This window comes from Lissotriton vulgaris, chromosome 8, assembly GCF_964263255.1.
Source record: "Lissotriton vulgaris chromosome 8, aLisVul1.2, whole genome shotgun sequence".
In the NCBI taxonomy this organism is placed as follows: Eukaryota; Metazoa; Chordata; class Amphibia; order Caudata; family Salamandridae; genus Lissotriton; species Lissotriton vulgaris.
In genome coordinates this window covers 490,719,724-490,745,604 of record NC_141696.1, presented here as the reverse complement: position 1 = coordinate 490,745,604, position 25,881 = coordinate 490,719,724, and the positions used below count along the sequence as shown (strand labels likewise).

General features: G+C 50.8%; 1 protein-coding gene across 2 annotated transcripts in view; it reads left to right on the top strand.

The window, feature by feature from the left end:
• Positions 1–25,881, top strand: part of ARHGAP6 (Rho GTPase activating protein 6) — a 1,594,767-nt gene that overhangs the window by 1,318,099 nt on the left and 250,787 nt on the right. For both annotated transcript variants that reach the window (XM_086934307.1, XM_086934308.1), the window contains exon 9: positions 18,918–19,097. In XM_086934307.1, coding sequence (XP_086790433.1) covers positions 18,918–19,097 — 180 coding nt within the window. The remainder of the gene's footprint in view (positions 1–18,917; positions 19,098–25,881) is intronic.

Genomic DNA, 25,881 nt, shown 5'->3' with positions numbered 1-25,881 from the left:
GCTGGCTGGAGTGCCTCCTGTATTGCCCCTGCGGCCTGCTGATTGCGAGACGCCTCTTTGTTCTGGGTTCCTCCGTAACAGAGGTAGAGGATGGGGAAAAACGACGCTGCCCAGGCGAAGCTCTCCTTTGAACGGCGCCGACCGAAAGGGCCTGATGCGACGGCCCCAGAGTCATCCCCGAAGGGAGCCACAGCGACCGCCCCGGCATCCACGGAGCTCCGGGACATGTTGGCCGCCATGGAAAAGGGCATCCAGGACAGCATTGCGTCTGTGGGCACCAAGATAGACGCTTTGTCATACCGCATGGACCACATGGCGGAGCGAGTGGACAAACATGCGGAGCGCCTGGACATGGCGGAACGTCGACTCACCGAAGCCGAAGAAGCCCAGACCGAGTGGGACAAAGATAGAAAGCAGTTTGATAGACTTTTGCAAGTTATTCGTGATAAAACAGAAGACTTGGAGGTGCGCTCACGCAGATCCAACATCTGTATTACAGGTGTGGCGGAAACAATGCAAACAGGGAAGATGGAACTCTTCGTAGAAAAATTGCTGAAACTGTTACTCGGGGAGGAGGCTTTTTCCCCCATGTTCATAGTGGAACGGGCCCACCGCACGTTGGGCCCACAACCGCAGCCTGGTGCGCCGCCTCGCCCCATCATCGCGAAGCTCCTTAATTACCGCGACAGAGACACTGCTTTGCGCTTGGCGAGGGAGAAGGGCAAGCTTCAACATGAGGGTATGGACATCTCCCTCTACCCGGACTTTACGGCCAAAGTGCAGGAGGAGAGACGACAGTTCGCGCCGTATAAAAAACAACTGCGTACTCTGGGCCTTGACTACGCGATGCTGTACCCTGCCAAGCTTCGCATCAACACAGGAGGGCGATCGTATTTCTTTACGAATCCGAAAGAACTCGAGAAATCCCTAAAGACATGGACTCGGGAGCGAAAGGAGGCTAGACATAGTCAGGAAGACGACGCTGGCTCAACATCGAACCTGGAAGAACAGGACTAGAGGGCCCTTCCGGGAGATTTGGAACTTTTCAACGTGTGTGGGACACTGCAACCAGGTACCGCTGAGCCACCACAAGAGGGGCGATAAGCCTGGCCTACATGAGCGCAGCCGATACTATTTGGTGAGGCGGCGGCCGCACTGTTCGGACATGTGCCTTATGGACTGCTGGTGAGGAGGTCGTTTATCACTGATAGGGGAGGGGATCGGAACACTGCTGAATCGTTGGGGAGGCTGGTAGGGATGTGGGGGGGCTGTTATACTTGCTACTCGAAGGGCACCGACCCACAAGTGGGGCAGGATTGAGGTGCCTTTCTGAACTTTTCATTGAGACAGTTTGCGGTGTTGTACTATTTTGGCACGCTTCGCCCTGGTGCCTTTGGTTGTGCGACTCTCCAGGGGGTTGGTATCGAACTGACGAATACTCTGCTACTTGAGGGTTGATGGTGGGGATCTTAGGGACCTGTCTGACCTGGTTGGGGGTGGTCGGCTGTGGGTGGGCGGGGGCATGGGGGTGGGGTCGAGGGACTGGACAGTTGGGGGGGTTGTTGTTTTGGGTTGTTTTGGGGGTTTGTGCGTATTGAGTGTGGACTGCTATGTGGAACTGTCCCTGTTTGGAAATGCCGGCTGGCAATTATGGGATCAAATGTACTGCTGTGTCCTGTTTTGCCCATCCCTGCTGCTAATACAACTCATGAGCCCATGCAATGTCAAGTGCTGCACTGAATGTACCCACGAGTATCCCGAATAAGCTGAAATTGATGACCTGGAATGTTCGGGGCCTGACCGACTTTCGTAAACTGAGGAAGGTCCTCGGCTATCTCCATAGACATCAGGTCGATCTGGCCTTGTTGCAGGAAACGCACTTGCCATGCGACAGCAGGATGTTGCAATTTAGGGGGTTGGCGGGGAACATAGTGGCTGCAGGCTTCACGACACACGCCCGGGGGGTGTTAATCTGGGCCAATCCTACATCACAACTGAAGTTGATCCCGGTACGCGCCGACACGGAGGGCAGGTACGTCCTGGCTAGGTGTGTGGGTAAGGGTCTTGATCTGCTGGTAGTAGATGTTTATGGCCCCAATTATGATCACCCTGAATTCTATGCGACTTTGTCTGCCCTTTGCAGGTCACATGCTCAGCCTGGGATGTTGTGGGGGGGGGATTTTAATTTTGTGTTCGACCCATCCAGGGACAACTCCGCGGGCCCTACTCGGTGCCCGGTGGCTTCGGCCACACACATGAAAGCCGAGATGACTAAATTAGACCTAGTGGATGTCTGGAGAGACAAACACCCCACGAAGGGCGGCTTCACGCACTATTCGGCCTTTCACAATGTGCACACTAGGATAGATTACTGGTTAGCATCTCCCTCGGTCCTGGGTGGTATCAGCGCATGCGAGGTTCTCCCACGCACACTCTCGGACCACTCCCCCATTCTCTTACAGCTTTCCACTGTCAGAAAGGGGATACCAGCCTTCACTTGGAGGTTCCCTCCTTTTGCGCTGCTAGATGACGCCTTCCGGGGGGAGCTTGCGGAAGATATAGAACAATATTTCGCTACTAACCTAGACTCGGTCGAAGACTTTTTTACAGTTTGGGAGGCTTTTAAGGTGTACATCAGGGGAGTAGCTATGTCCAAGCACTCCAGTGTGCTACGTTCCATCAGGCGGGAACTCCCTGCTCTGGAGACTAGGATAGCGGAGCTGGAGGCTCGACAATTGTCGTCTCTTAGTGCTGCAGAAGGCCCGGCGCTCACCAAACTCCTGTCCGAGTTTCAGGCTCTGGCGGATAGAGAGATTCTTTATATGGGCAAGTACGCCACTGCCCGAGTGTATGGTGAGGGGGATAGGCCAGGTGCCTTGCTGGCCCGCATGGTTCGGGGCTCTCGACGACCTCTGGTTGTTGAGGAGGGACCTTTAGACGATATTATGCTGAACTATATCAGTCCAAGACGCAGGGAGTGGAGGGCGAAATGGACGATTATTTGGAACACATTGCCATGCCGTTCCTCAAGAACTCGGATAGGGAATTTTTGATGGCCCCCTTTCACCAGGACGAAATACTAGAGGCTCTTGCGAGCATGAAATCGGGTAGCGCGCCGGGTTCCGACGGACTCAGGGTTGGCTTTTATAAAGCCTTCAAGGACATTCTGCTCCCGCACTTGGTTGCCCTCTTTGATGCTATCTGCGAGGATGGCGAGATGCCGCCCGCCATGCGTGAAGCGTTGCTGATCACTATACCTAAGCCAGGGAAACCACCGGACCTTTGCGGCTCGTACAACCCACTCAGCCTGCTGAACGTAGATGCGAAGATATATGCCAAAGTCCTGGCCAATCGGCTGGCTTTGTTGGTCCCAGAGATTGTCGCCCCGGAGCAGCCCGGATTTGTCCCATGCAGGAATTTAACCTACAATATACGCACGGTGCTGGGCACAATGCAACATGTCAAACAGGAGAACAGCGCGCTGGCAATCTTCCTTGACATGGAAAAGGCGTTCGACTCTGTTGAGTGGCCTTTCATGGTTAGGGTACTGCGAAAGCTGGGCTTAGGCGAACCGTTCCTGCAGAGGATTGGGGCGCTGTACCATCGGCCTTCTGCCAGACTACGGTTGGGAGACAGAGTGTCGGAGCCGGTATACATTGGTAGGGGCACTCGGCAGGGCTGCCCTCTGTCGCTGTTGCTCTATGCACTGGTTGCGGAGCCCCTCGCTTGCGCTATACGGGAGTACCACAGTCTGGAGGGTATAAGTTTTCCCACCTACAAAATAGGGATTTCAACGTACGCTGACGACACTCTACTGTATGTCCGGAACTCGGAAGCTAACCTGACCGCGGTTCTTCGGGAGGTGGTCCGCTTTGGCTCGCTCTCGGGCTTGAGGGTGAACTGGGACAAGTCCATCGCTTTTCCTCTCACCCCGGTGACACAACCTTTTGCTATGGAGTACCCGCTACAGTGGTCCTCTGACTCAGTCCGTTATTTGGGTATCCGCCTGCATACAGATCCTGAGGTCCTAGTCAGGGACAACTACGGAGTGGCGTACAATAAATTGGTTGATGATGTCGATGCCTGGGTCAAACTCCCGCTCTCCCTTCTGGGCAGGATCGCTATAATGAAAATGATAGTGCTTCCCCGATTCCTGCTCCTTTTTCTCAACTTACTGTCGTGTCCCGACCCACAAATACACAGGACACCGACTTGCTACTGCACGAGCTCTTTATTCAACCTGTTGCTCGTTCCCCGTCCCTACCCTAACTGCCCTTTCCTGTTCCTGACCCCACCTCTTCCCCTCAGCCCACCTGACTCCTCCCACCCCAACTACTAGACCGTCGACAACATAACATCTCCCCCTTTCTTAACAAAACAGCAAAGTGAAATTAGTCCATTTCAACAATCAGTCTTTTTGGAGGCTGTACCTGGCGTCGTGGACGACCCGAGGGGGTCACAGCAGTCTCGACCACGGGGTTTGGTTCCAGGCGGGGTGTGGATTCAGGTGCGTTTGCCTCGGGGTGCTCAGCGTTCTCCGGCACGGAGGCAGGGGGCGTGCAGTCACGCTTCTCAGGAGGGCATTTCTTAAAGTGGGAAGCGTTCCGAGTGACCCGCCTGTTCTCTGACTCTGCAGTCACCATTGTGCCCTTCTGCTGCACCACTGTAAGAGGTTCGTTTCTGAAACGACAGTCAGTTTTCTGGCGCTGTTCTTGTTTGACAAGGACTCTGTCGCCCTCCTTGAGGGAAGGGGATCGGGCCCTCCGTTTAAGATCCGCATGTTCCTTCATCTTCTCTTTGTGATATCGATCTGTGGCAGCCATGTCTTCGATCTGATGGTCTGAGAGGGGCTTCTTCAGGGCGCCTTCCCAGGTTGGGATCCGAGTTCTGGGTGTCCTCCCGAGCATGAGAGTGGCAGGGCAGACACCTGTCGTGGAGTGGGGAGTGGTTCGGTAGGCACAGAGGACTTCATTCAATGCTGCTTGCAGGTCCCTTTTTTCAGCCGTGGCCCGTTGGAAGGTTTTCTTGATGGTGGACATGAAGCGTTCGACAGTTCCATTGGCCTGTGGCCAGAGCGGGGTGACCCTGCGGTGTTGGAAGTCCATCTGTTTCGCGAAGTCACTGAATTCGTGCCCGTTGAATGGGGGCCCATTGTCCGTTTTGATGATTCTGGGAACACCCCAGGTTGCGAAGACCTCCTCCAGCACTTTAAGGGTACAGGCGGCATTGGTGGACGGGATGAATTGAGCCACTGGAAACCGTGAGTATTCATCTACAATGGCGATCACATATTTCCCTGACTGCAGGGGCCCGTAGAAGTCCATTGCAACTTCCTGCCATACACCGTCAGGTAGCGGGGTCATTTGGAGCGGTGCTGGTGGCGTGCTGGGACCAGTTAGCTGACAGGGATGACAGTCCTTCAGAGTGGCTTCGACTATCTGGTCCAGCGCAGGAAACCAGACACGCTCTCGGAGCGCCCTCTTGGTTGAGACGACCCCACGATGACCTTCATGAGCTAGGTCAACTACGCCTTGTCTGAGGGTGGCCGGGATGACTATCCGGTGGTCTCTTAGAAGAAGGCCATCTTCAGTGATTGACAGTTCATCAGCTACATGTCGGAATGCTTGGAGTTCGCTTCTGACATCGGGGTTCTCCTCATCGTCTTGCGGATGATGCCTCCACCTGTTGGACAGTATTCGCTGCATCACGATCTGCAGAACGGCGTCTCTGCTGGTTGCTTCGCGGATGGTGTCCATTGGTATGGCTGGGGGGCGAGCATGGTTTGAGACGAAGTGAAGGTATTCCTCCGCTATAGATGACGTCGGCGCTGGAGAGTCTCGGGGGTGGCGAGACATGTAGTCAGCAGGGTTGTCACCCTTCCCCGGTTTGTGAATGATCGTAAAGGTGTATTCTTGCAGCCGGAGGCCCCACCGCTCGATCCTGGGGGGCATCTTGCACTTCGGATTGCCGTATATTGTCACGAGTGCCTGATGGTCAGTAATGAGCGTGAAGTGCTTCCCATAGATGAAGATGTGGAAGTGCTCACACGCCCACACGACCGCCAGGCTCTCTTTCTCAGGCTGAGAGTACTTCCTTTCCGGGTCTGTGAGGCTGCGGCTGGCATAGGCAATTATCCTCCGTTGGTCAGATTCGTCGTCATATTGGGCCAGGATTGCACCCAGGCCTACGGGACTGGCGTCTACGGTGATCTCCGTTTTGCGTTTGGGGTTGAAGTAGGACAAACAGTCGGATGATTCAACTGCCCGTTTGATGTCTCTGAAGGCACGCTCGCAGTCTGAGGTCCACTCAAAGGGCTGGTTGGATTTCGTGAGGAGTCTCAGAGGATGACTTATTGTGGCGTAGTCGCGGATGTAGCGAGCACAGTAACTCGCCATCCCAAGGAAGGAGCGTAGATCGTTTACATCCTCAGGGCTCTTGGTGTTGTTGAGCACAGCCACCTTGTCGGGATCTGGTTTCATGCCGTTGGATGAGAAAATGTGTCCAAAGAATTTTAGTGTCGATTGATGAAACTCGCACTTGTCCTTATTGAGAGTCAGGTTTGCGTCTAGCAGGGCCCTGCAGACGCGGTCAAGGGCGATGTCGTGCTCTCGAAGATTGGCGCCATACACCAGAATGTCATCGCTGTAGTTGAGAGAATTTGGAATGTGGTGAATGATAAGTCGAATTGTCTCTTGGAAAATTTCAGCTGCTGAGGACACACCAAAACTGAGGCGTTTGTATCGGAAGAGGCCGAGGTGTGTGGCGAACGTGGTGATGGAGCGAGAGTCATCATCTAGCACGAGCTGGTGATATCCCTTGTTGAGGTCTAGCTTGGAAAAGACCGTGGCTCCATTGAGGGCTGTAATCATATCGCTCAGGTGTGGGCCGGGGTGTCTCTCCCTTTCGATTGCTGTGTTCGGGAGGCGCATGTCTACGCATAGACGGACTTTCTCGGGGGTCCCTTTTTTTGGCACGACAACCACCGGGGACACCCAGGGAGTGGGTCCTTCAGTGCGTTCTATGATGTCGGCATCCAGAAGGTCTTGCAGCTCTTGGGCCACCGCGGCTTGCAGGTGAAACGGCACTCGCCGTGGATGCTGAGCAATGGGCTTGATTCGCTCGTTGATATGCAGGTGTACTTGTCGGCCTTTTAGTTTGCCCAGGCCCTTGAAGAGGGCGGGGTACTTCACGACATAGTTGGAGCTGTCGTTTATGTTGAACAGAATGTGAACAAGACGTAGGCGCTCAGCAGTTGGAAGACTTAGCAGGCAGTCAGCGTCTGGTCCCTTGATAACGTGAATGACGGCGGGAATGGTGATATCGCCGTGTGTGAGGGTGGTGTCAAACTTCCCCAGGCATGGGAGTGGTTTCCTCGCCATCCATGTGTATACTCGAACGGGTGCAAAGCGCAGGTGAGGCTTGGGAACCATGCGCTCGTGCTCAGCAACAGATATGTAATTGAGAGAGGCACCGCTGTCCATGACGAACTTTGCTGCATGATTGCCCACCATGATGTCGAGCCGGGGGTAGCGTTTAAGCTGGTCGTTGTCAGCGATGTTGACATACTCGGTGGTGTAGCCCGATCTCCTGGAGGAGGAGGATCTGGATTCTCTCGAGGGGGATCGGCGATCCCATCTGGACCGTCTGGACTCACGACTGGAGTGAGACGACGCTGGGGAGTGAGCAGGTTCATCCTGAACGGCTCTGGCGTGGTGCCGCTTGGTTTCTGTTCTTGAAAATCTCGGTTGGCTGGTGCGTCGATTAGCACCGCTACGTTGTTCTCGGTGATACTCGCTACACATGACCTCAAAGTGGTTGGATCTTCCGCACTTTCGACAGCGTTGGCCCATGGCAGGGCACGAGTCAATGTGGGGGTAATCATACCCGCACCTGTAGCACCGTCTTGTGCGTTCGGGTCGTCGGTCTCTCCTTTCTGAGTCTCTTGGCCGGTAATCTGTTCGGCGTCTGGGTGAGAATTTGGATCGGCGTGATCTGTCACGTGGGTTGCCTCGGTGGGCCTGTCGGCCATGTTGTCGGTCGGAGACGCGGTTGGCATGGTCTCGGCTGGTGCTGGGTTTGACTTCGATCTCTGCTGCATTTTCTTCAGCTTGATCATATATTCGTGAGTTTTCCTCAATTTCTGCCAACTCTTGTGGCTTCCTCAGTAGTCTTCGTCTCAGCGACTCTGAGTGGCATCCCGAGATAATCTGAGACTTGATGGCCGCGTCCGGGGAAAAGTTTGTGAAGTCGCAGTACTGTGACTGACGCCTTAGTCGGTGTATGAAGGACGTCAACGGCTCATCCTTGTCCTGGTGCTGTTGGTGAAACTTGTGCCTCTCATAATCAACGTTTCTTTTGTGTAGGAAGCGATTGTTCAGTATGTCCTTCACTTTGACATAAGTGTCACCGTCGTTGGTTGGGATCTCTCGCACTATTTTGCTGAGCTCGCGCCCTCCGAGATTGCGAAGGGTTATTATCTTGTCCTCATCTGTCTCAATTCTGGACCCTTTGATATAGTCCTCAAAGTCCTCCAGCCATTCCTGCCATTTCAGGCCCATGCTACTCCCAGAGGTGATTATCAAGGGTTCCGGTGCACGCAGATGCGTGCCTTTGACCTCCTTCTTCTGGTCAGTGTTTTGGGCGTCTTGCACAGGAGGGTTGGACATTCTGGCAGTGGTATTTTCAGCTTGCACTGAGCGCTGGTTGTGATTACTGACGTTGACTTTCACTGCTACTCTCTGCCACTACTACTGCTTGATCGGCACTGAATGCTGAAGTATCAGGCCACGGAATGTCAATTCGAATGTGCCAGTGCTTGTTTTCACTTTTCGCCTGACTCAAAGATGGCCGCCTTTCAATCACATAGGGTCTGTCCCTTAGGCCGCCTGACCTTAAGATGGCCGCCCCCTCTGTAGCCCACGAGGTCTTTCTTTCACTCTGGACACACATGCACTCACAGTTGAGCTGGGCACTGTCGCGCTGTGCTGAGGTGAGCGCCGTCTGCCTCGCGCTGGTTTCGCGTATCCCTTGCCGCCTGCTTGGACTCGGCTGCCTCTGACTGACGAAGCGCTGGCTTCGGGCGGGTCGCGCGTGTGTGGGGCTTTTCTCCGCTTCTTTCCGCCGTCTCGGCGGTGCAGGCTCACCTGGGCAGTGTCGGGCGTCTCCGGCTCCCGCCGGGAATAGTGCGCTGCAAGCTCTTCCGCGAGCTCAGCGGTCGGCGTTTTGGCGCCCTTTTCCTCTGCCGCTTTCTGGCACTCCAGCTCGGCGCTTTTCAGGGCACGTCAGCACTCGTCTGCTGAATCGTCGTTTCCTTCCTCGACCCTCTTTACCTTGTGAGGGGAGATTTGGCCACTCCTGGGGGCTCGTCACCGGCGCCACGGGGTTTCGTTGCAGCGGAGCTCACTCTACGCTGCGGGACGGGGCGTTCTTGGGTAGGTTCCTTTCTCATCCCACCCTCGTCGCCAGCTGTCGTGTCCCGACCCACAAATACACAGGACACCGACTTGCTACTGCACGAGCTCTTTATTCAACCTGTTGCTCGTTCCCCGTCCCTACCCTAACTGCCCTTTCCTGTTCCTGACCCCACCTCTTCCCCTCAGCCCACCTGACTCCTCCCACCCCAACTACTAGACCGTCGACAACATAACACTTACCTGTGGTTCTGTCGAGAGCATTCTTTAAACAACTTACCCAAGTCATGATCCGGCTGGCCTGGGGCGACAAGCAACCAAGAGTACGGTGGACGATCCTGACTCTCCCCTGTGAGATGGTGGGCTTGGGAGCTCCGGATCTAGAGCGCTACTACCGAGTCGCGCAGGCTTCGCACCTGCACTCGTGGATCCATGGTGACGTACGCACGCCGCACCTCATACTGGAGTGGTTGTTTGCGGACCCGCTCCCTCTGCCTGCCACTATTTGCCTGCCCACGGATCGGTCGATTGGCCGGATGGACTCCCTTAAAGCGACCAATCATGCCTGGAATTCCCTGATGCGTTCCCGCGGCTGCGCCCTTTTGTACTCCCCATTGATGCCTGTAGAATGGGACCTCTGGCTGGACCCGTTGGGCGAGAGAGGAGTAGTCAAGGCCCTGCGTGCCCTCGGCATAGTGAGGATGGAGGATTTGTTCTCTGATGGCACTTTGAAAACCTGGGATCAACTCACTACCACGGAGTCGGGCCCTTCCTTGCTACAGAAATTTCAATTTCACAGACTTAGCTCTGCGTTCCGAGAGGTCCTGGGCTCTACCATGGAGGAGCCTGAGGAGATCCCGGAACTGACCTATATTATTAAATCCACATCATCTGCAAAGCTAATTTCACAGGTCAACAGGTTGGGAGTGGTGCATCAGCGCCTACAACCCTCTAAGGCTAGAGCGGCCTGGCAGGACGATTTGCAAACCCCCATAGACGACGGTAGGTGGCGGTACTGCTGCTCCAGCACGCGCAGGATTTCCCTGAATGGCAGGCACAGGCTGTGTACAGTCCTACAGCGGGTGTACTATACCCCCGAACGACTGCACTGCTATGGCCTTCGCCCCACAGCGGAGTGCGAGCGTTGCCGAACATTGGTGGCAGACTTCTTTCATTTAGCGTGGCTTTGTCCCGGGGTACAAGCATTCTGGGGGGAGGTATTTGCGGAACATGACCAGATTCTGGGGGAGACCCTGCCGCGCACTCCGGCGCTTGCACTCCTTGGTTACTCTAAGCCATTGGTCCCTTCTCTGCGCCGGCTGGTCGATATGGCCCTGCTGTTGGCCAGGAGGGGGGTTGCGGCCTGTTGGATGCGTGGGCCCCTACCGGCCAAAACGAGATGGTTGCGGGACCTACAGTACTGCTGCACTCAAACAGAACTGTACAGCGACCTGTTACCGCCCAGGAGTAGGCCCAAGAATTTCTGGGATCTTTACAAAGAACACCTGCATAAGGGGGAGGATGGCGACTCTGACACTTCTGAAGTAGCTGAACTCCAGGACCGGGTGGTGGAATAGTGGTTTGATCGCATGCATTTCTTTCCCCGAGGGGAGTGGGTTGGGGTGAGTTACGGGACGGGGGGGGGAGCTGCGCTGTGGTTCCAGACTCTGGGGCACAATTGGGGGTTGCACTGGGGGGGGGCATTCATCTACGGTGGGATGACACGGGACGCATGGCAGGTACACCTTGGGGTACACATGACTGGATGGGGTTAGCAGTCCCACTGGCACACTCTGGGGGGAGGGGTGGGAGTTTAGTTGGGGTAGCTCTATTGACCTTATCACGATACTAGACCTTTTTGCCGCGATCGCAGTAGGGGATTGCCAGTTGACACACTGCTCCAATAAGCTGCCTATGGAGAGACATTGCACTTGGTTCTACTAGAATAACGACACATCACCACGCCGCCGGGCCTCCGGGATGCCGGCAAAAAGGCTGTGTACGGTTCTTCTCGTTCATTGCTAGCATGTTTTTTGTAGTGTATGATATAGTGCACTGTGATAATGTAAAGACTTGGGGGTGTCGATGGCTTTGCTTTCAATAAAGGTCTTTAATAAAAAACAAAAAAGTATTGCCTAGTGCCAGGTGGCACAGTGTGTATAAGTGGCTATGATATAAAGTCTATATGATAATACAAAGGCTATTTTTTACATAACTTTGTGTGGAGTTTCTTTTGTGGTATGCCTAGTATGTTGTTGCTGCTGTGTGTGTGTGTTGCGCAAACGCGTTTAACATGGTGTCTGGGATAAGACTGACTGCTCATGCCATGGTACCAAGATGGGTTAGCAGGGGTTATCTTTAGCGTGTAACTCCCTTGCCCTGACTAGAGTGGTGGTTTCTGCTTGGCTTAGGCGCAAGTTTTAGCCAACCAGAAATCCCATTTCTAACACACAGATGCCAGGATTGTAACAAAAGTAAACACATAGGCAAAAATAAAATTGCGGCCAAGTGCTTTTTTCCCCTACTTATTTACTTTTGATACAATGTCAGCACCCGCGCTTTAGCATTAAACATCTTAAGCTAAAGCACAGGTGCCGGTAGTGCTTCAAAAGGAAAGAAATAGAAAGAAAAAAATAATTTATTTTCTATTTTATTACTTTTGAATCAATTGTGGCACCCACGCTTTAGCTTAAGATGTTAAAAGCTAAAGAGTGGGTGCTTACATTGTATCAAAATTTTATAAATAGAAAATAAACATGTGGCCATGTTCGGTGCTGCAAATAAACGAAAGGAGTTGCTCCATTATATGAGCTGAGGCATGCTGCGCTATAAAAAAAAAATAAAGCGCTAGTTTGAAAAGTTAATAAATAGAAAAAAATAACATGCACCCATGTTAGGCGCTGCAAATAAATTAAAGACGCTGCTCCATTATGAGTTGAGGCTGCCCCGCTATGAAAATGAAAAAGAAAGCCTTGCGGAGAGCGTGTCCTACCAGCAATAACAGGCAGACAGGAGAAAGACATTTAACAAAATTGTGCTCCAAGGGTGTAATTAAATCTTACTGAGAAACAACACATGTAACAGTGTGTCCTCATGGGCAGTTACAAGAAGAGGAAAGGCAGTACTAAGGAGGGACTACTAAGCCTATTGACCAATGAAAAACCACAGTTTTCAAGGTACATTGACAGGAGCCGAATAAAAAGATGAGTGGGAAAGTGGGCGGAGCTTCAAGTCCATACCTGAATACAGCATGTCTCGAAAATACAGCGCAAGCAGTGCCTAGGCGGTACCTATAAAGTATTGGACGTCTGCTGAGAAGTGCAGGTGTAACAGGTACTTCCCCTTTAAATTTAAAGAAATGCAGGTACTCATTCCCTGACAATACCGGGCCATTTAAAGCAGTGAACATAACCAAATGTAAAACTTTGACTTCTGCATACTATGGCTTCCTTATGATGAACTGCTTTAAGTTTGAAAACACCAGGATATGGACCGCCACTTTCTTATCTTTCACTGCCAGTTGTTGCCAGAGGCCTGTTATTAACCACTTGCGCGTAGTGGCGATTTTCACCCTGTGCTGGCGATTTACAAAGTGGGCGGGATTCGGTCGGCCCCCGGCCGTCCTCCCCACATGCCCACCATGACGCATGATGGCCAGGGGCCGTCATGTGCACCGAAGGGGTTAAAAGCACTACATAAGCATTTTTCTAGTTATTGTACACACATCACTTGGATTTCCATTGGTATTTTCTTTTGGGGTAGTAGCTCCCCTTCCAAAAAAGTTGGGTAAGCCTTTTAAGTTGTGCTGTTGTCCTGTTTGAGAGAAAAGAGTAAATAAACTTAAGCATGGCGTATCATTTGCCGACATTAGTGTAGATAATTCCAGCAGCTTGTAAGATAATGTTAAGTGAGCGAAGGGATGATGGATTCTTCTGTCCACCAAGGAAGTCCCATCTAGTGCCTTAATGTTGACCTGCGTTTCCAATGTGCAACACTTAGGCCTCAATTACAAGTCAGGTGTATACTTGTGTGGAGACTACGGTTGGCCGAAATCCCCATTACCACTTGGTGTCTCTGCACATGTATCTGCTTATTAGGGGGTAAACTCCAATTCAGTGGGGAGTGACTATGCAGAACTGGGTTCGCTGCACAGAAACTACACGAAATTCCTACTTCTGTGAGGTTTACACAAACGTTTCGTCCCTCCTCTGACCAGGAGGTAAGTGTCTGTGAGGCAAGTGGCTGGGGTGGGATGGGGAGCACGTGTGGAGGGAGGGTGAGGGAAGAAAGGAAAGATTATTGACTGGCAGGGATGGGCGTTACATGCTCTCCTTATGCCTTGGTATATGGTAGGGCAGGGGCCAGTGAAGGGCTGATCTGTAGCCCAGTACCAATGCGATTTTGCCAGCCATTGTTTCCAGCCGGTAAAATCGGGTCCAGATTTATTAAAATCACATAAACCATCATAAACCAATAAGTAGGATGAATTCGGAGCCTAATCAGGACGAGAGTAAGGTAGGATTAGGCAAGAACAATGCTCGTACTCAAAGGTATGCAAATTGTTCTGTAAATAAAAAGGAAAGTAACAAGGAAGTCCAAGGTAAAGGCAAAGCTTATCCTAGTAATTATTTTCAAAGCGTATACAGAACATGGAAATGGTTAAAAGTTTGTTGGGATATGTTAAAATGGAATCTAGGAATTGTGCTCATCTCTTTTAGATTTCCTGTATCATAATTTCATTCACCATTTCATTAGTATTTCATCCTTCTGCCCGACCAACTCCTTACCTTCAAGGCAAGCAACCACTCTTGACCCACATTTTGTAAAGTCAGGTATTTCACTGTTCAGTGTTTAGCCCTGTGGTCTGCTTCTGATAGACTTCTAGCCACAGATTCCTCACCTTTTGAATGTCCCCCGGTGTCAGACTTGATATGGAAACCTTTCAGTAGTACCTCTGCTTGCTGAAAGGTGGTGGCTTTGTGGCTCCGCACTTAAGATGTGCCAAAAATTATATCCAGGGCCTATATAGGCAGCACTCGGATGTCAATCTTTCTTTCCACGCCTCAAGACTCTGATCTGGAGCTTCCTCTCATCTCTCATAGAAATTTACCTCGATTTTTCTCTAAAATTCTACAGTTTGCAAGGGAGGTCACCCTGTAAAATGACAGGTTTTAAGTGATTTAGTGACTGTCTAAAAATATCTAAGACGGATCCACTTTAAGTGTACTTGTGGTGCCTGGAGTAGAGCCATGACTCCAAGGCCTTAGGAAACTGCGTGTCGAACTTGAAGGCATCAGAGGAGGTGAGGCAAAACTTTGTTGCCAAGCAAAGAAGACTCAGAGATGGGACCGTTCCAAGTATGCTCCGCGTTCAAACTTCTGTTTTGGTCCCATTCTCTGACTTGTCTGAACCACTCCAGAAGTCGGCCTTCATCACACTCCAAGTCCTTAAGTAAGTGTAAAAAACATAGAAGGTAATGCGAAAATCCGCTCCCTCATGCCACTCATTTGCCTGAACAGGCATGGGGTGCACCACACTTCTTGATCTCGCTCTTGAAGTCAGATGACTTCTGAGCAGATTCTGCAGTTGGTACTGAGTTAGCCCGATTATCTGGGGGCTTGAGCCATGCTGCGTCAGATCAAAAAGTTCCACTCGGCCATGCTTCGGCCCTATGGATCTCTGCCAACTCCCTCTGGTGCTCCTTTGGGCCCCAAAGAGTCGAGGGGCCTTCCACCTGAGATACAGCCATCAGGTTCACCCTCAGCACCACCTGGACCATCCACTCTTAGTGTGCCTCCGGCTCTTATTCTGACTCTGCTGCCTGTCCATTACAAACCCCAGACCTGGGTACATGAATGCCAATACTGGATTTCCCTCCTGAAGATGTGGCCAAAATGTGCTTTCGGTCGCCGATTAGACACCAGGATGATGTCACACTCGAGGTGTCGCTTCTCAGCTTGACTTACAGACTAGACAACAATCTTTCTATTCCCTCTTTGGGACTGACTCTGATAATGATAATTGCCAGAGTGAGGAGTTTGTTCAGCTCTACCAAGATGACAATTGGTACAGGTACTTATAGGAAGCTACTGGCCTTGATGCCTCTCCGTAGACAGGTCTGTTTCTACACCTGGTCCAGCAGCAGAAGAATCTGCCTCCTATGCCATGGTAATACATAGGGCGGCAGAAGTACTGGACATCCAGCCCCCACCTTGGATGAGAAACCTAAAATCTTCAGGCAAATGTTTTCCGAGTACCTTCTTGCCTTTAACGAGGCACTGACGGGTACTGTATTAGGGGCTTGGGCCAAACCTTGCTCTGGCCCCCCTGTCAATAAAAAAATGGTCAGATGCCACTGCCCTACTCCTGGTGACCCAGTTTTTCTTTTGCCACCCCCCTCACCAGAAAGCCTGGTGGTGCAGGCTTCCATCAGCCGGTCTAATCCCAACACATTTCCAACTACTCCCCCTGATACAGAATCTAAGTAAGAGGAAATGTTTGGAAAACTTGTGTTTTTCTCTAGTAGCTTGGCCCTCTAATCTGTTAATGCCAGACATTCAGTCCTCCTTGATGGATAATGTATCTTAATGGCTCTCCCCTTGTTAAGGGAGAAAGTGTATTTCGCTCTCCTGCTCTTTAAGGAGAGCATGCCTTCTGCTTGCTCTCTGGGCCTTTCTGCCCCTCTCACCAACTGCAACAGTTCCACCATTCCTTTCATAGTTTTGGCTGAGGCATCCATTAGTGGAGGAGTGTGGCTCACTGATTAGAGCGGCAGACCCTGATGCAGAGGTCTGGCCCGGGACCAGGGTTCAATTCCCGACGCGGCAGGGTCCTGAGCCCAAAATGTCCACGGACTCGATAATTCTCGCCTCGGTGCCTACTCTAATAATGGGGTCCCACGCTGCAACTCTGGGCAATAGCTTGCTTAATCTCCACTACAGCAGCCCACCTGCTGCGGGATGCCTGGCTTTCACCTTGGGGATGCCCAGTAGGGGTTATCTCACAAGGAAAAGCCAGGACGGGTTCCCAAGGGAAGCGCCTTGATGCCTTCGGGTGATACGTGCGCTATATAAGTCGCAATACATTTACATTTACCGCCAACAAATCCATAACCCCCAACCCATCCAACCTTCTCCGGGAACCGAACAATTTTGCATTAGGGGCTATGATGAACACTGTCCCGTGGCCAAGATCAATGTGCCGCCCAGCCTATGGTCTCCCTGCGGCCCACCTGGTGGGCTGGATCATGCTCTGTGTTAAGATATGCAACGCACTGGCGAGGAAGCAACCTCCAGAAGGACATCCCTCTGTTTCTACCAGGGCCAGAATAGCCACCACTGTGTTGGCAATATAGTCCCTGTCCTAAACATTGGCAAGACTGCTTGCATGGTCTTCTCTCCATACGCTCATGAAGCATTATTGTTGAGCCACTTAAGTTCTCCAGGAGGGGTTTTTTACCAGCTCGGTCCTGCTGGACTTTCTGGTTTGAGCCCATCCACTGCCCCCAATCCAGAGAGGTATTGCTTTGGTACCTATACAAAAAAGTGAGGAATTTCTGGCTCTTTCGGAAGAACAAGTTACTCTCATTCGGTTATGCTTTTCCTGGTAGAGACTCTAGCCTGAGATTCCTCACTGACCCTCATCCTCCCTGTTTTGTGGTTGAGATCTACCCTTTAATAAGATCCAAAGTCTATGAATCTTCAAACTGTCTATCAATTTGCCATTGGGACTCAGCTTCTGGGGGCACAGACAGTCTCAAAAACAGCTGGCATCAGCCAGAACAGTGTCTGTGTGGAGCCACAAGACGCCACCTTCTGGCAATCTGAAGGTACTTCTGAAATGTTTCCGGATCCAGACTGATGCCTGGGAAATATTCAAAAGGTGAGCAATCTGCGGCTATATAGTCTTTACCAGAAAGAGGGTTACCAAAGGTATGTAACGTATTCTTTCAGGCTTTTGTAGCCAGCTCTATTTTAGCCTTTAACAGTGGTTCTTTTCTTTTCTGCCACTGAAAACCCTATTATTGTAGGCAAACTCGTCAGAAATGATAATTTGATGGATATGTTGGAACACACTCAATTTATGTTTTGCCTGACTGGGCGATGGTATACTCTGGAACCTTAATTATTACTTTTGACTCCCTACCTTGACTTTTTACAGGCTAATAGTTATATAATCTTCTTTGTAGATGCTACATATCTTGAGGATATTTCCCTTTACCTCCATCCAGCATGCATCCAGATTCCAGTGCAGCATGTAGCATATTTTTGGGCCTATGATTCACTATTTGTGGCTTGGTCTGGATTGCCAAGTACCAAAGCTGACATTGGCCCTTGAAAAAAAAGAATAGAGCGGAGGATTGTTCAAGCATGTCGAAGAGCCAGACATGTTGATCTAATGCAGGCTGTTTCATACAGGAGTGGCTTCTCCGTAATAGCAGAGGAGCGTTGCCCTACTGCCTTCAGATGAAAAATAAAATGATAATAAAACAATTTTATTATCATTGTATATATCACTCCCTGAGCCAAGGAGTCTCGGGCGGGTCGGGCCATGGCAAGGAGGAGGAGTAGTGGGCACTTATAAGTGCTCATGTCAGTTTGGCCCGCTGTCGTAGGCCGGCCAAACAGACATGCGCACTTCGATTTCTACAACCCAGCTGTGTTGCACAGCAGGTTGGAGAAAACCCATAGGCTCCATGTGCTTGAGTGAGCGTCAGACCAGCCCGCTCAGGCCAATCCAGGCGCTTCTCTCATGCTAGTTATAGCATGAGAGCAGCGTCTGGATTGGGTGGGGAGCCTGTACTGTGGTCCATGGACTGCCAGGAGGAGAGCTGGAGAGGAGCACAGAGGGGGCATAGGGGGCCTGCACCGGCAGGTAAGTCTTTATTTTAAAAATGTATTAATATTCCCCTAACTCACCACAATCCCTCATCCCCTCCACTTTCGATTGGCGGTAGCTGCCACTGGTTCCAAATGAGTGTTTGTAGCATCCCTGTGTCAAGTGGGTTATACAGCAACTTGTAGTCACACCAATGCATTTTTATGGCATTCCACACTAAGATTAGAAGTTTCCACAATGAAACTTTTGATTCTCCTGTTTTGGGGAATTGGGTGTAAAAGATTTGTTTGTGATGTAGCAGTTGTTATGCAAGGACACCCCTGCTTGGTTTATCCTCAATAATTGGTAATCAGGGAGAGAACAGGGGCGACTCGCTAATGCTAGCGCTGATCATTGACCTCTTGTTAAGCTGGCTTTGCATCACCAAACGGTTGGCTTTGCATCACCAAACGGTTGGCTTTATGACAGTTAAGCCCTATGTCTATTTCTGCAGCAAAGCATATTACCGTAGTGCGGGGTGGCTTCTGGTGATTGTAGCCTTTGGGGTTTGGGACACTGTTTCACAGAGACACCTCCTCAAATGGCTGTACCTTGTTGTTGGCTGTTTCGTCATGTTGGTGAAGTGGGCACATGGTTATGCTCTTACTTGAAGACATTCTTTTATTGTAGATTACTGGGAACAAAATGACGTCGCTGAACCTGGCCACGATATTTGGACCGAACCTGTTACATAAACAGAAGTCTTCTGATAAGGAGTTTTCTGTCCAGAGCACGGCCCGGGCTGAGGAGAGCACCATCATCATAGCAGTTGTGCAAAAGATGATCGAGAACTACGAATCACTATTTATGGTAGGTGAATCCATCTCAAGAATAATATTTCATATAGTCGTTTGTGCACTTTTTCTTCAGTGTTCTAGTTTTTAATTTGTTCATTTTATCTTGTTTAAATAGTGGATGCCTGTGAGAGGTGTTTATTTAGCAATAATAATTCAGTGCACATTTTTATTACAGTATTGTAGACATTTCAGTGGATTTAAATGAATTCAGTACATGCCCCAAGCTCATAATACATGCGATGGAAGGATGAATACTTAAGTAACATGACAAGCCTATTTTAAACTTTTAAACTGCAGTTGAAATGGATATGGGGAGTAAATAAGAGATGCCTTTCTGATAGTAGGAGCGCAAGACAATCAAACACTCAAAAATTCACATACACGCACCTGATTTCCTGTTCACCCTGCCCCAGGCTCCTATGGATGGACATCAGCCGGCGTGCCAGCAGCAACGCAAATGTCCATGGCTCCCTTGCTTTCTGCAAAGGGCTCTTTAGCTTGGCAGGTGCCCCAGGCGGCAAAGAAAGGCATCTGGCGGAGGGAATTTATTGATATTTTCTCCCTCCTCATGATCGGGGCTGAAGGGGTGGACATCAGGAAGATGGGGGCTAAGGATGAGGAGAAGAAGGTACGCTATCAGGCCTGGCCTGAGAAAACTAACAAGAATTGGAGGCAGGCTTTCTCTTAGCCGCTGTCATCACAGAGCGTTTCCCAGAGCAGGCGCAGGGCCTGTTTCAGTACGCAAGCGTAATCACAAATGAGGCGGAATCAAGCGGGGGCATGGGTTGGTACAATTACGATTGCGAATTTAGAAAAAAGATGTCAGTGTGTCCCGAACTGGACTGGGACCAAATGGAAGTTAGGCTATGGGTGCAGTACATGGGCAAGGGTAAGGCTGAAGTCACTGCTAAAGCCAGCTCCGTTGAGAAGAAAGTGGAGGCAGGGAAAGGCCAGAGCCAAGACCAAAAAGGTCATTACAAACAGTCCTTTCGGGGTGGGCGAGGAGGAGGTAGCTACAACAGAGGTGGTAAAAGATCCTTCTTTGGTACATGCATATTGTTTAATGCGGGGAACTGTACATGGGGCAAGGCTTGTAGATTCGCTCACACATGTAGCAAGTGCAGCGGCGCCCATCCTGCCTCGTCATGCGACAAGCGGGAGACAGCTTGGGGCCAGCAGAAACAAGATAAGTAGCAGCCCCGGCATACCCTTTTCAGCCCATCCTCCACTGCCAACAGACCAGTCTCCTGCACCTCCTCATGACCCTTGGTTACAACCAGTCAGGGCAGCCACCTCATATGTCCTGGCTACCACAACTGTTTGTTCCCTCCATTCGAAAGGCCCTTCCCCAATTGTTGTTCCCAACCTCCTGCCCCTGTTGAGGTCATATCCCAATGCGAAAGACAGGGCAACATTGTCTGAAGGGTTTTTAGAAGGTTTCAAAATCCCTTATTTGGGGCCGAGAGTCAGTAGGGACGCGGAGAACCTGAAATCTGCTAGGGACCTCCCCGAAGTAGTGTCTGAAAAGATCCGAAAAGAACTGGCTTTAGGGAGGGTTGCAGGCCCGTTCGACCCCCCCCCCCTTTCCGGATTTCGTGGTATCCCCCTTAGGTGTGGTCCCTAAAAAGGAACAGGGTGCTTTCAGGGTCATCCATCATCTATCCTTCCCGGAGGGGGACTCTGTTAACTCTTGGTTGGTGGAGGGTGCATGTTCTGTATGTTATTCTTCACTAGACGTGGCCATAGACATCATCAGGAGAGCAGGGAGGGGGGCTTGGTTGGCGAAAGCAGACATTGAGGCAGCGTTTAGACTCCTGCCTGTTCACCCTGAGAGCCATCACCTGCTGGGTTTCAAGTGGGAAGGCAAGTATTTCTTTGACAAGTGCATGCCCATGGGATGTTCAGTTTCTTGTGCATTCTTCGAGGCTTTCAGCTCTGTCTTGCAGTGGTCACTCTCAATGAGATGCATGTATGTATGTATGTGTGTTCTTATATAGCGCTCAACTTACCCTTGGGCATCTCGGCGCTTGCATTGGGAACCCGTCCTGGCTTTTCCCTGTGAGATAACCCATACTGGGCAACCCCAGGGTGAAAGCCAGGCATCCCGCCGCGGGGGGGCCGTAGTGGAGATTAAGCAAGCTATTGCGCAGAGATTTGCAGAGTGTGAACCCGTGATTCGAGTAGGCACCAAAGTGAGAATTATCGAGTCCGTGGACACTTGGGCTCAGACCCTGCCGCGTCAGGAATTGAACCCTAGTCCCGGGTCTGACCTCTGCTTCAGGGTATGCCTCCTCTAACCAGTGAGCCACACTTCAGGGTGGTTACTCACTACCTGGATGATTTCTTATTCATTGGGAGGGAAGGTACTGACGAATGCAGCAATGGGCTTTCATGCTTCATGGATCTGGCAGGACACCTTGGTGTGCCTTTGGCCCCAGGCAAGACCGAGGGCCCGGCACATGTTCTCACGTTTCTGGGCATCGAGCTAGACACAGTGAATGGGGTGTCAAGACTCCCTGCCGGGAAGGTGCAGGACCTGCAACGGGACATCCGCGATCTGATGAGGAGGGACAAGGCACCGCTAGGCGTCATCCAGAGCCTCCTTGGCAAACTCAACTTTGCGGCACGTGTCATCCCTGCGGGCCGGGTTTTTGCTAGGCTTTTAGCTAGGGCAACTGCGAAAGTAGTCAAACGCCACCACTTTGTGAAATTGTCAGCGGGCTTGAAGCAGGACTTGATAATGTGGGATGACTTCAACGGCACGGTCATCTGGAGGGCACCTTGGGCTGATAGTCCAGAACTCAGCATGTTCATTTTTATTTTATTTTGAAAGTTTTATATAGCGCGGACAAGATCCTTGCAGAAATCAGAGCGCTTTACACAGAGAAGTACATGAGCATGGTTAAACAGATACATCAATAGGTCAAATGATACAAGTAGGTGAGAAGTACATGAGCATGGTTAAACAGATACATCAATAGGTCAAATGATACAAGTAGGTGGCAACTAAGCCCAAATAGGTGGCTACAAGGCCACACATGTGAGTAATAGAGCAGTTAATACAAAATCAAAAGGGTCAAACAAGTAGTATAGATCGGTGCAGAGTACTAACAGATAGTAGTTCAGGTGTATTTAGCCATGAGGATAGCTTTTACTTCATTTTTAAAGAGTGTGGTGGAAGAGATAAGTCTTGTTTCGGGCGGGAGAGAGTTCCAGATCCTGGGCGCCATTCCCGAGAAGGAGCGCTTATATGTTTTTTCCTTCCGGAATCTTCGAGGTTTCAACAGAAGATTGTTTGAGCCTCTGGTATTTCTAGCTCCTCCAGAGATTGTCAGTTTCTGAGCGAGGTATCTGGGTGAGTTTAGATGTACCGCCATGTGTGTCAGGCAGGCGATTTTCAGATGTATTCTAGCTTCAAATGGCAGCCAGTTCAGGGATCTCAAGTCCGGGGTAATATGGGAGTATTTTTTTGACCCAGTGATGAGTCTCGCTGCAGCGTTTAGAGAAGCTCTTAGGGGTGCGGTTGTAGTTAGGGGGAGTCCACAGAGGGCGATGCTGCCGTATTCAATTCGAGGGATGACTAGTGCTTGTACTGCGGTTTGGAAGTCTTTGGCTGGGAGGAAGGGTTTAAGTTTCCTCAGAGTGTTGATCTGGAAGTTTGCTCCCTTTGTTGCCTTGCTGATATGTTGCTGCATGCTCAAATTGGTGTCGAGTGTTATGCCTAGGGATTTTGCTGAGTCCACGATGGTGGGTTGGACATTGAGTGCAGTTAGGTCTTTAAGCCAAATTTGAGTGGTGGAGGCCTTCGCTGGAGGTGAGATCAGAAGGAATTCTGTTTTCAGGGCATTGAGTTTGAGATGATTATCGGCCAGCCAGGATTGGGTGCATCTGATCGTTGAGTTCAGGAGCAAGATGTCCTTGGGGGACTGTAATTTGAGATAGAGTTGGGTGTCATCTGCGTACATGTGAAAGTGTACATTGGATGCTTGTAGCAAGGTGGTGAGAGGTTCCATGACTAGGTTGAATAGAGTTGGGGATAGCGAGGATCCTTGGGGGGACACCTAGCGTTACGGGTATTGGCGAGGACATCAGGTTGTTGCTCTTGAATTTCTGCGACCTGTTGTGAAGAAAGGAGGTGAACCACTTGAGAACAGTTCCAGATAAGCCCATTCTTGTGTTTGGGAGCTCTAGTAGATTCTCATGTTTAACAGTATCAAATGCTGAGGAGAGATCAAGGAGGATGAGGAGGCAGGTGTCGTTCCGGTCTAGCATTTGAAGTGCGTCGTCAATTATGTGAGTCATAGCCGTTTCTGTACTGTGCCCTGCTCGGAAGCCTGATTGATGCGGGTTGAGAAGATCAAATTGATCAATGTGTTTGGCCAATTGTAGTTGTGCACATTTTTCCAGCAGTTTGGCGAGGGTGGGAATGTTGGTAATGGGACGGTAGTTGTTGAGATCAGAGGGGTCGGCTGTAGGTTTCTTTAAGAGAGGTGTGACCTGACCAACTTTTAGTGAGTCAGGTATGCTTCCCTGTTGGAGAGAGCTGTTGATAATTTTAGTCCAGAGAGGGATAAGCAAGCGGGTAAAGTCTTTTACTGCTGCAGCAGGAAGGGGGTCCGTGAGGTGATTGGATGGTTTCAGGGTGCTGAGCAGTTTGCCAATTTCTTCTTCTGAGTATGTGCCAAAGGTTGACCATGTGGCATTGTTCTTTGGTTCAGTGGCTGCTAGGCACTGTGGTTTGGAGTAGAGGCTTGCGTCAATAAGGAGGTCGCTCTTTATGTTGTCAGTTTTTTGGGAAAAGAAAGCAGCGAAGTCTTCACAGGAAGGCGCCTCACGCGCAGTGATGAGTGGTTGGGGTTGATCCTTGGATTGTGATCTGATTAGCTCAAACAGTTTTCTCGGACGGTTTTTTGCTTGGTCGAGCTGGAGGCTGAAAAAGTCTGATTTTGAGCGTTTTATTTTCCTGAAGTAGGCGTTTCTCTTTTCCTTTAGGTCTTTTAGGTGCATTGCCGATGGAGCTGATCTCCAGGTACGCTCTGCCATTCGCATGTCTCGTCTATCTTCATTGAGTCTCCCGTCGTACCATGGTTTGGAGATTTTAGTAGAGGTTCTTTTTAGCTGCAAAGGTGCAGCCTCATTAATTATGGAGGTCATAGCGTTGAGATACTGGTCAGTCAGTGTTTGAACGTTCGAATCGCCTGCCGGTGGCAGTAGGAGATTGCACCTGTTAGGGGGCAGAGAGTCTGGGTTGAGTTTTTTCATGTCTCTTTTCCAGACCTTTGGCTTGGATACTTGAGCCGGGTTAACTTTAACTTTTTCATTGATGAAGAATGTGACAGTATGATGATCTGACCAGTCACAGGGTTGGATGGAGTCGAGTTGGATGGATTCCTCTTTGGAGATGACCAGGTCGAGGATAGAACCTTTCTCGTGGGTCGGGCTGTTACATATTTGGGTGAGGTTGAGGGCATCGAGGAAGTTTTTAAGACTATTTACCACCGCGTCCTTGCCATCATTCCAGTGGAGGTTGAAGTCACCAAGGTATATTTGGGTGAGCTGCCGTCCAGAATTGTTTGAGATCATATCCATGATTTGTTGAGAAAAGGTGGAGTTGGAGTTGTCCCTGGGTGGGCGGTAGATGCTGTGAAGAGAACATATCGGTTTGCCCTCACTGATAATGTCAAGGCAGATGAATTCCCAGGTTGTTGGGGATGGTAGGGAAGTAGAATTGACTTTCTGAACAGAGAGGTTATTCCTGTAGATGCATGCGATTCCACCACCTAATTTGCCTGTTCTGTCTAGCCTGATAATGTGGTAGTTGGGAGGGACCAGAATGTCCATTATAGGTGTCGAGGATTCAGTTAGCCATGTTTCGGTCAGGATGATTAGGTCAAGGTCCGTTAATTAGAGTAGATCAGCCCTTGCGGCAGAGTGTTTCGAGGCCGATCTACAGTTGAGGAGGGTGCATTTGAGACGAGGTGTGATGCGGGTGGTAGATTGTTCTAGCAAGAGAGGGACTTTTCTGAGTTTATTGGGGATGGAGAATCTGCTGTTTAGTGTGGGGGGTCTAAGGGGATTTGAGTGTATCGTGGGAATGTTGAGGTGTGGGGTGGTTGTGTGATTTTGGGGGGCTGGGTCGTAGGAGCGTAGAAGGGTGAGAGTGTCACGGTCAGAAGTAGAGTTGTGGGTGCGACGGGGGCGGTTGTTGCGATTGCTAGCTGGGAGTGAGTTCAGGTTGGGGGAGTGTTGAGTGAGAGAGTTGGTCGGAAGGGTGGGGGACCCGTTGGGCGGGGAGGTGTATTTGTGTGAGGGGGGGGTTGTAGGGGCGACGAGGGAGACTGGGGCAGTTGCTGCGCCTATGGGCAGTAGTTGACGCCCGGTTTGGGGCGTGTTGAGTGGGGGAGTCAGCTGGAGGGCAAGGGGACAAGTTGGGAGGGGAGGTGGGTGCTGGGTGCATGGGGTGGGTGGCGAGTAGTTCCTTGATGCTGTGTATGTCTTCTTTGATCTGAGTGAGGGTGGCCATGATGATGTCCATCGTGGGGTAGGTGGTGGAGGTGGGGGCGGCAGTCAGAGGTGTATGGTTGACCAGGGAATTCGTGTGCAGGTGGGAGCGTATGCTGGTGTACGAGGAGGTATGCGTTGTGTTAGTGTACGGGAAGGTGTTAGGGAGGGGAGATGTTTTGGGCGGGAGGGGTGTGGATGAGGTAGGGAGGAGGTTGGTGGTAAGAGTGAGGGCATTGGTGGTAGGCGGGGGGAGTCAGGGTGTATGCTGGGAGATTGAAAGTCGTGGTTGGGGA